General features: G+C 46.9%; 1 protein-coding gene across 1 annotated transcript in view; it reads right to left on the reverse strand.

The window, feature by feature from the left end:
• LOC128652834 (homogentisate 1,2-dioxygenase) overlaps nt 1-4806 on the reverse strand; it is a 112132-nt gene extending 107326 nt beyond the window's left edge. The window contains exon 1 of the mRNA XM_053705798.1: nt 4653-4806. Coding sequence (XP_053561773.1) covers nt 4653-4667 — 15 coding nt within the window. The 5' untranslated portion in view covers nt 4668-4806. The remainder of the gene's footprint in view (nt 1-4652) is intronic.
• Between the last annotated feature and the right edge of the window lie 6165 nt (nt 4807-10971).

The raw sequence follows: 10971 nt of genomic DNA on the forward strand, positions 1-10971 counted from the left end.
TCATACAAATGTAACTGAACCTTCCCAAAATCCTGGCAAACCTATGCATGAGGGGCATGGGTGTACTCAGAGGGTCTTGCAGAAAACAACCTGGAGGGTTTTCTTGCAATAACTTACAACAAGTTCTCCTAAATCACAGTAAAAAATCAATGGGTGTGTAAAAATAAAAAATTACCACCACATACTTCCTCCATTTTTTTTGGCTGAATCAAAGGCATCAAAACACTTCACATACAATACATTGGGGTGTCAACTTCTCAAATAAATGCACGTTCATGGCAAGCAAATAAATTAGGGTATATAAAAAGGCCCCAAAAAAGAAGATAGGCAAAGAAGATATGTTAAATGTGAAAAATGAATCACTAACACATGTCAGAAGTTTGGCATTGCATCCCCCAAAGAAGCCAACAAACCTATTCATGGGTGGTATCACTGTACTCAGGAGATGTTGGTGAACACATATTGAGGTGCTCTTTGGCAGTAACACATAACAGGGACTGAGAATATATGCCTAAAGTACAATGTGTGTGAAAAATAATGCAAAAAAATGACTACCTAAAAGTTTGACAAAGACTAGTGGTTGAATTAGTGCATGGAAAGTGTTAAAATACCAGCATTTGAAATACCCTAGGGTGTCTACTTTTCAAAAATATATGGTTTGATGGGGGTAATTTACATTGTCCGGCTTCAGAAATGTCCCAAATAGGACATGGGTGCATGATGACAGATGTGAAAATTCCAAGTTGTAAAACTGGAATGCGCCCCCTAAAAATAACACAAAATGACTACCCAAAAGTGGTTTATCTCTTCAACACAGAATACCATGGGAACAAAGCAAATTTTATAATAGAAGTAAATTGGAAACATTTTTGTAAAGTTATATACTCTGAGTCACAACACACAGAGGTTTTAAAAAGCATATAAAACTGTTATTTTCTTAGCACAATGTGCATTGTTTGGCAGTTCAGGGATAAACCCATTAATAAGCCTCTTAAAAGCATATCAAACACCTTATGCTTTGGGGGAAACATTTTCACTTGTTCCACGCAAGAAGCAAAGTCGGTAACCCGCTATTTCATATGCGACCTTTCAGATTACAGAATTTGTTTTTTGGTCCCTCAGGTACTGTGGGATAAAGAATAATTTGTACACAAAAGCAAGATAAGTTTATCGTCCCTTTAAGTATATTGATCTTTTCTTGTTCGTCATATTCAAGGTTCTACACTGATCAAGCAGTCACTGTGTAGCATGTTGCATGGTGAATATTCTAAATACAAGATACACTGTAGTCTCTGGTCAGTAGTGTTTATGGTAAAGGTATGTTGCACATCACAAATTGTGCTTTTATTAGGAGTGATAATTTATTAAGAGCAAGTCATTATGTTTCTTTAGCCTTATCACAATAATCTCTAAAATAAAAATGAATTTACAGACTTCTTAAAAATGAATAAAATCAGATAGTAATGACAGGACAGATGAGTGTATCCCACTGACAGGGCAGTGATTGCGATAGGGTAATAAACTCTCACAGGGCAGGAGGGGGTTAAACAATGACAGATGCCGGACATCCCTCTGCTTTGAAGTCAGCACATTGCAAGGTCCCATGTGGTTGAACAGCTGGGCAGATGTGAGCTCTGGGAATCTGATTGGCTGGAGGGAAACCACCCCCTGCACTCCCCCATCACTAAACTGGTCCCAGCCAAAGTACATCAGTAACTATCTGGCATCAAAGGTTATCTGAGACACAGGAGGAGGAAGCTATGCTGTGATGGTGCAGCCAGTAGTGTAGTTATATGTAGCGTATAAACAGTCACACACAAAGGCTGTGAGAGGGAAGAGATTGCTATCTTCTCCTATACTTTATACACAATGTTACAGAGCCGGAGAATTCCCCACCATATCACATAATCTCTTTTCCCTGAAGTATATGATCTTGCACCACTGATTTACAATCTGTCATGTCAATAAAGTTCATTTGAATTTGAGTGTGAGAGACAGATGAGTGACAGAGGAGAGAGTGCAGTGAGTGTGAGAGAGACAGTTTGTCCTATGATCTGTCTCTCTGCTCTGGTGAGATGATCTAGCGATGCAGGTTCTGGGTATGAAGGAGACATTACAATATCATGATCAAACAAGACTTCAAAGACTTTGCATAATGTCTCTCCATACTGGCGAGTTGTTGATCATCAGGCTCAGTAAGTGACAGGGGAGTGAGAAACCAGTGAGTATGAGAGAGAAGTGACAGACTAGTGAGTGAGTGTGAGAGAGAGGAGTGAGAGACCAAGAAGTGTGAGAGAGGAGTGAGAGGGATAGGGGAGTGAAAGACTATTGAGTGTGAGAGACCACTGAGGGTGAGATAAGAGTGTGAGAGAGGAGTGACAGACTAGTGAGTGTGAGAGACCACTGAGTGTGAGAGAGGAGTGACAGACAAGTGAGTGTGAGAGAGGAGATAGAGTGATAGGTAAGTGAGAGACCAGTGAGTGCGAGAGACCAGTGAGTGTGAGAGAAGTGAGAGAGAGCAACAGGGAAGTGAGAGACCAGTGAGTGCGAGAGAGAAGAGAGAGAGAGAGAGAGAGAGAGGAGTAAGAGTAACAAGGGAGTGAGAGACCAGTGAGTGTGAGAGAAGAAAGACCAGTGAGTGTGAGAGAGGAGTAAGATACCAGTGAGTGTGAGAGAGGAGAGAGAGACCACAGAGTGTGAGAGAGAGACCACTGAGTGAGAGACCAGTGAGTGTGATAGAGGGGAGTGAGAACCCAGTGAGTGTGATAGAGGGGAGTGAGAACCCAGTGAGTGTGAAAAAGACCAGTGAGAAAGTGACAGGGAAGTGAGAGAGAGAGAGAGAGAGAGAGAGAGAGAGAAGGAGGAGTGAGAGACCAGTGAGTGTGAGAGAGAGGAGTGAGAGACCACTGAGTGTGAGAGAGGAGAGAGAGTCCACTGAGTGTGTGAGAGGAGAGAGAGAGACCAGCAAGTGTATGAGAGGAGAGAGACCAGCAAGTGTGAGAGGGACGAGAGAGAGACCAGTGAGTAAGAGACCAGTTGGTGTGAGAGAGGGGAATGAGAGACCAGAGAGTGTGAGAAAGACCAGTCAGAAATTGACAGGGGAGTGAGAGACTAGTGAGTGTAAGGAGTGAGAGACCAGTGGGTGTGAGATAGAGGAGTGAGAGACCAGTGAGTGTGAAAAAGAGGCCAGTGAGAAAAATGAAAGGGGAGTGAGAGACCAGTGGGTGTGAGACAGGAGAGTGAGAGACCAGTGAGTGTGAGAAAGAGGAGTGAGAGGCCAGTGAGTGTGAGAGAGAGGATTGAGAGGCCAGTGAGTGAGAGACCAGTGAGTGTGAGAGAGGAGAGTGAGAGACCAGTGAGTGTGAGAAAGAGGCCAGTGCATGTGAGAAGAGACAGTGTGTGAGAGATAGAGAGGAGTGAGAGACTAGTGAGTGTTAGGAGTGAGAGACCAGTGAGTGTGAGAGAGAGGAGAGAAAGAAGGGAGAGACCAGTGAGTGTGTGTGTGTGTGAGAGAGAGAGAGAGAGAGAGAGAGAGAGAGAGAGAGAGAGAGAGAGAGAGAGAGAGAGAGAGAGAGAGAGAGAGAGAGAGAAAAGAGACTAGTGAGTGTGAGGAGTGAGAGACCAGTGAGTGTGAGAGAGAGGAGAGAGAGAAGTGAGAGACCAGTGAGTGTGTGTGTGAGAGAGAGAAGAGACTAGTGAGTGTGAGGAGTGAGAGACCAGTGAGTGTGAGAGAGAGGCGAGAGAGAAGTGAGAGACCAGTAAGTGTGTGTGTATGAGAGAGAGAGAGAGAAGAGACTAGTGAGTGTGAGGAGAAACAAGTGAGTGTGAGGAGTGAGAGACCAGTGTGAGTGTGAGAGAAGAAAGACATCAAAAAAATATGATTTGATCATTTTACATCAATGGGGTTACAACCAATTGAAGAAAATAAGCCCAGAACAAATATTCTGTGTAAGGGAAGCGCAGAGCAAATGAACATTATTCATGTAGAGATACAAAGGCTGCTAGAGGCATACGCGGGGATACACCAAATATTCGTGATTACTCAGGTTGAACAAAAAAACTAAGGTTACTTTAGGGAAGGATTAAAACATATTCTGTATTTGCTTGTACAAGAATGAGGCATCACATTAGGAATAAGATAGATCAGTTTAGGGGAGCAGTGATCATATTCCAGTTGTAAACTTAACAGCTGCAAATAACAAGATGTGAAACTATAAAGTATATTGTGGATATAAAACACCAGATTTAGTTTTCAAAACATCTCACAATACAGAGTGTTAGCTTCTTCCCCCAGCACTGAGATTGGTACCAAGTCAATGCAACAGATGCTAATCTTGGTATTTAAAGGGACAGTTGCTATATTATAGTATTACACCCCCAGCATATTATTAACCTTTTATATTCCCTAGGTTTCTGTTATGATCAGTTACATTTAATGTCGGAATGTGATCCAGTTCTGTTTAGTATTTAATCTGTTAAGCAGCCATAAAACCCCTGCCTATAGCACTATACTAAATCTTTAAAGTTATTTCAAGGTTGATGGAAATCTGCAGAATCATTTCTCTATTTTGCCTTTAGTTACCTAAATCCAGTTAGCTTGTTTATACTCTGTATCACTGTATAACGCAGCAGTCTGCTCCCACTGAACTTACCTTTAGTTTATCCATGTCTGCTCTGGCCTTGAGTTGTCACTTCACTCACTGCTCTTTTGCAGACTTCTGAAGTTTATCTTTCATTTAAACAGTTACTCAATATGGCTTTAATTAAACACAGGACGGCCTGCCTCTTGCACAACCCTGCTGCGTGCGAGGGGCAGTGCTGGAGGAGGTAGGTCTGCTATTCAGCATTACAAGTCACAGCTGATACAGACCTTATTTACAAAGCACAGCCTTGCACCTAATAGAGAAGTGTTCTGCATTACACCAGTCTGGCACCAAACAAAACTACAGTCTAGGCCAAATGTAAAAGGGATCTAATGTTCCTAGCATTTAAATGCTTTTTGCCAACGATGGCCGTAGACGTGTATCCAGCAAATACACAGCCAACACCATAGTAATACATGTAAACGCATATGGCAGTGAGAGCGCTGGAGACAGAGGCACCTTATGCATGTTTGAGTTAGGGTTGTCACCTTGGACATGTTTTCCTGGACACTTATGAGTTACACATGCTGCAGGGTGTGCAGGGAGGAACATGAATAGTGCTGTCCAGGGTCACTATTTGTGTGCAGTGCATATTGCCCTCTGCACACCCTGCAGCATGTGTAACTCATAAGCGCCCAGGAAAACATGGTCGAGGTGGCAACCCTAGTTTGAGTACTCTAGAAGAGAAATATTGGGCCCCATATATAAAGATGCAGATGTTTCAGTCTTGTGTGAGTGTTAAGTAGCACTCAGCCTCTCCACCAATTTAAGGGTTGCAGAGTTAAATCATCCTGATCTCATCAGGATGATTGACAAACTGTGCTCTTGTGTAACTGGTTGCGCTAGAGCAGAGGGCCTAGCAATTGCTTGTGCAATGTTAAAGTGCCATAAAACATGTTGAGATCTGTGCATATTCTAAAAGGGCTAATTAAGTAAAAATAGTTTGCATTAAAAAAAAATTCTGACAATTATTGTAAAATAATTTTCAAAAACAAGCAAAATTAGTTACATAGCTATACTGCCTGAAGTAGTCTGATCCACCCCCCTTATCAGTGTTTAGCATCAGAAACACAGGCATTGTATTTCAACTGAGTTCACAGCCGCGTATTTGCTTCTAGGCATGCTCCAGCAGATAATGAGTCTTAAAGTCTGTATTCTACCAAAGCAAAGGTGGAGATAGATACAGCCATAAAAATAATTGTGTGGGGGGAGTTAGAGCTGTACAATCCAGAAACTTAAAAGAAAGGGTCTCTTGTTTTATGTCCCTTTAAATGAAGGCAGAGGATGCTGCCCACTTGTCGCGTTGTCAATGTGGATGAGGTCCCTCAGTGCAAACCTTGTCCATCCTGCATTTAATAAATGGGGCCTCATTTATCACTGTCCATGTGGATAAGGTTCTCAGCCAGGGAATCTGTCCACCTGGGATTGTGGGAAGCTGTTAGCATCAGCATATGCACCGCTGCTCCCTGCTCTTGTGCATCACGTGATAGCAGTGTTTGTCAGTGTGCGGGCAGGATCAGTCCAGGGTGGTTTTAATCCATCACCTCTGGGGTGGCAGAGATTAGTTAGCAAACAATTTGCGTTTCATGTCCCTTTAAGTACTGAAATGTTTAGTGTTACAGAAGCATTAGTTATTTTGTTGTGAAGAGCTTATTTCCCAGCAGCAATGCCTGAACCAGCAAGCCAGCGCCTAAGAAGGGCTCCAAGAAAACCGTAACAAGTATCATTTCATAAAGAGTTAACTCTTTTTTTTCAGCTTTTAGAAACTATTGCCTAAATACACATTTTTGCTGGCCTCAGCTCTAAGTTTAGGGATAACCAATCCCATTGTCTAATCACCTCTGGAGCCAGACTGCTAATTGATAAGATGAACTTGTAAACTTGTTATCTTAAGTACTGTAATCCTATTGTGGCCTGTCAAAGGACAGTGCTCTCTATCTAAATGTGTGATGGGGGATTTTGTGCTTCCCCCCCCTCTCCCCCTGGGAGTGCCCTGTGTGCATGTAACCTTAATAAAAAGCAGGCTGGGCATCCCAGTGCTGAGTTCTTGTTTGACCCTCAATCGCAGCGTTGACTCGTTTTTGTGGGCAGAAGGGTATCCTAGCTGTACTACAGCTAAGGGAGATTATTCTATATTTGCGAGACTCATATAGAATACTATGGAAAGCAGCTTCTCCCCTCTTTAGCAATAGGGATCCAGGCTACTAAGCGGTCCATCTCTCAGCGAGACTAAGGGTAACCGTAACATTTGGCGGCAGCGGCGGGATTTTCCTGGATTTCCTAGGAGAGGTACAGAACGGATGGAGAGCGCTTACGAAAAATTGAAGCGTACAACCCTAAAGGATTTACTTGAAAGCAGAGGGGGGTACACCAGCAACCGGCCGAGGAGAGAGCTGATCGCAGAATTGAACGAACTGGATCAGAGCTTCACAATGGTGGAAACACCGACCACGATTAGTGACGAAAAAACCAGGATTGTTCGGGAAAGGCTCTCATTATACGGGCCGAACCCCTCCATGGAATTGGTACAGCAGTTGATGGCGGAGGCGGACGAGGATATACGAGAGACTCGAGCCCACGAACTCAACCTAGCGAACGCACACCGCAATGCTGTAGCCCCGCAGGTAATCATCCCTGTCGAAAATGCTGGGAGGCCCAAGATACCCTATACAGCATTTCGACCCTTTCTAGAGAGCGAGACAGGGATTGATGAATATTTGGCGGACTTCGAAAGGCAATGTGCCCTGCACCAGATTCCCAACAGAGAGTGGCCCACGATATTGTCTGGGAAACTATCCGGGCGAGCCCTGGAAGCCTTTCGTACTCTGGGTGCTAAGGAAGTGACACAGTATGAGCTAGTTAAGGAGACACTGTTGCGACGGTACGCTGTAACTCCGGACACGTATCGCCGACAGTTTCGGGGCACGGAAAAGAAGCCTAACGATACCCATATGGAATGGGCGCACCGAATGCGGAGAGCGGCAAATCACTGGCTGAGCGGAAGTAAAGCGGTGACTGGGGAGGAAATTTTACAATTGTTTCTCTTAGAACATTTTTATAATGGCATGGAACAGCAAGGGAAGGAATGGCTGCGAGACAGGCGGCCTTCTACCTTAGAAGAAGCAGCCAAATTGGCCGATGAACATTATGACTCCCGTCTTCACGAACCCATGAACTACCGAGCTCCAGCACGGGTCGAACCCAGAGAGGTTTACCGTGCACCCCCTCGTGCTGAATTCCGAGCCCCGGTGCCCACAGGGCCCGTCCGACACTCAGGACCACCCAATAACAGCTCTGAGCATCACAGACCGACTTGCCACCGATGCAAGCAACCAGGGCATTTCATGGCTAGCTGCCCCCTTAATACGCACCAGACACCCAGGAATTACAATTACCCCTCTGGGTCCTATCGTCCGGCCCGGGCCCTCTGTGTTAACCAAGAGGCCCCTATGGAGGGATATGTGGGGCCGCTTCACGAGGCAGACCCTGTATATGCTGCCTCAGATAACCGCCAGCACCATCGGCAGAGGGTATGGCTCGAGGGGCGATCTACCGAGGGATTGCGAGACACAGGGGCTACTATCACGCTGGTACAGAGTCATTTGGTGCCAGAGCACAAGCGATCCGGACAGACTGTGGCCGTTAGAGTGGCGGGGGGGGATGTGTACAAAATTCCAACAGCTAAAGTGCATCTTGATTGGGGAGCGGGAAAGGGGGCTGTGAACGTGGGCCTAATGGATAATTTACCTGCCGAAGTACTACTGGGCAACGATTTGGGCCCCATGACTTCTGCCTATGCTCCAGTATGCAACAACGAGGCGGACCCAGTGACTACACGGGCCCAAGCCCGGACGGAGCGAGAGCTCTCACCAGTGCGGGAGACACAGGTAAGACCTACCCCGACCTTGCCTGACAGGTTAGGCCCCATACCCTGGGACACCCCAGATGCTTTCGAGGCAGAGTCTAAGACTGACCCGACCTTACAAAAGTACCGGGAACGAGCAGAGACCGGAGGGGGCGGGGCAGATAACGAAACATTCTTATGGGAAAAAGGGAAACTATACCGCTGGACAGAGAAAAGGGGACAGCGTAGGCGACAGCTGGTAGTGCCCCACAAATACCGTCAAGAAATCCTCAAAATAGGCCACGACATCCCCTTAGCAGGCCACCTAGCCGTTACCCGTACCCTACACCGCATTACTCACACGTTCTTTTGGCCAGGGGTGCACGCTGACGTTAGAACTTACTGTAACACCTGCGATGTGTGTCAACGAGTAGGAAGGCGAGGCGATCACCCTAAAGCCCAGCTAGTAAATATGCCCATTGTAGAGGAACCCTTCAGCCGGGTTGCTATTGACCTAGTGGGACCACTGGCTACCCCTAGTCCCTCCGGTAAGCGCTACATTCTTACCGTAGTGGACTACGCTACCAGGTACCCAGAGGCTGTCGCCCTATCCAACATACAAGCGGATACGGTAGCGAATGCACTAGTACAGGTGTTCTCCCGGGTAGGATTTCCAAAAGAAATCCTATCCGACCGAGGCACCCAATTTACGGCTGAATTAACCCAACAACTCTGGCAGGTTTGCAAAATTAAGTCCCTCCTGAGCTCCCCATACCACCCCCAGACGAACGGGCTGTGTGAGAGGTTCAATGGGACCCTCAAGCAAATGCTCAAGACGTTCACTCAGGAATACCGAGACTGGGAACGCTTCCTGCCGCACCTCCTATTTGCTTATCGGGAGGTGCCCCAGGAAACGACAGGGTTCTCTCCCTTCGAGTTGCTCTACGGAAGAAAGGTACGGGGACCCCTAAACCTGATCCGGGAGCACTGGGAGGGAGAGATGGAGGCTGACGGTGTCCCCATTGTGCCATACGTGCTGGAACTCAGGGACCGAATGGAGCAATTAGCCAAATCCGTGCGGGCTAATCTCCAGTTGGCCCAGAGAAGACAGAAAGTATGGTACGATCGGGGGGCCCGAAAGAGAATCTTCACCATAGGACAAAAGGTGTTAGTACTTAAGCCGGTGAAGACAGACAAATTGCAGGCGTCCTGGCAGGGTCCCTACCAGATCGTAGAGAAAAGGGGAGACACCACTTATGTGATAGCTAGCTGCCATGACAACAATCTTAGAAAGACATTCCATGTAAACATGCTCAAGGAATATTTTGAGCGACCAGAGAACGTGACGGCCGTATGTTGTTCCCCTCAGGAAGACCCCGACAGTTTACCCATTCCAGACCTATTAGAAAAGAGTCTCCCCACAGGTATAGTGGCGCAGGTTCAGATAGGGGACCGACTTAGCCCCACTGAAAGGGAGCAGCTCAACCAACTCCTCCAGTCCAAACACCTCACCTTCTCCCCGAAGCCAGGGTACACTACTTTAACCACCCACCAGGTAGATACTCCGGGACAAGCTCCCTTGCGCCAGGCTCCGTACCGAATCCCCGAAGCAGTTAGGACAGGAATGAAGAAGGAGATCGATGAGATGCTCCAGCTCAGGGTAATTGAGCCCTCCGATAGTCCATGGGCCTCCCCAGTTGTCTTGGTGCCCAAGAAAGATGGGACCACCCGGTTCTGTGTAGACTATCGGAGGCTCAATGAAAATACCGTGACGGACGCTTACCCTATGCCCAGGGTAGACGAGCTACTCGATCGTATAGCCAGGGGAAATTACCTGACCACTATTGACCTCTGCAAAGGTTACTGGCAGATTCCCCTGGCCCCGGAGGCTATCCCCAAGTCGGCATTCGTCACCCCATTCGGCTTATATCAGTTTAGGGTAATGCCGTTTGGGATGAAGAATGCCCCAGCTACATTCCAGCGCTTGGTGGATAGGCTCCTGGATGGCTTCCAGAGTTTTGCTTGCGCCTACCTGGACGACATAGCGATCCACAGTGAGTCCTGGGAGGACCACTTAGCTCATGTGGGAATGGTTCTGGATCAGATCCGGGCTGCTGGCCTGACTCTGAAGCCAGAAAAATGCCACTTTGGGATGGCCGAGGTACAGTACCTGGGTCACCGGGTGGGGTGTGGAAAGCAGCGACCAGAGCCGGCCAAAATAGAAGCTGTCGCCAATTGGCCCACCCCCATCACTAAGACTCAGGTCCTAGCCTTCCTGGGCACGGCAGGGTACTATAGACGGTTCGTACCAGACTACAGCACACTTGCCAAACCCCTGACTGACTTGACCAAGAAGAACTTACCTCGACAGGTCCTGTGGTCTCCCCACTGTGAAACGGCTTTCCAGGCTCTCAAAAATGCTCTAATTAACGCTCCTGTCTTGGCGGCCCCAGCCCTTAACAAACGTTTTATCGTCCATACAGA

The sequence above is a fragment of the Bombina bombina genome, chromosome 3 (genome assembly GCF_027579735.1).
Source record: "Bombina bombina isolate aBomBom1 chromosome 3, aBomBom1.pri, whole genome shotgun sequence".
Lineage (NCBI taxonomy): Eukaryota > Metazoa > Chordata > Amphibia > Anura > Bombinatoridae > Bombina > Bombina bombina.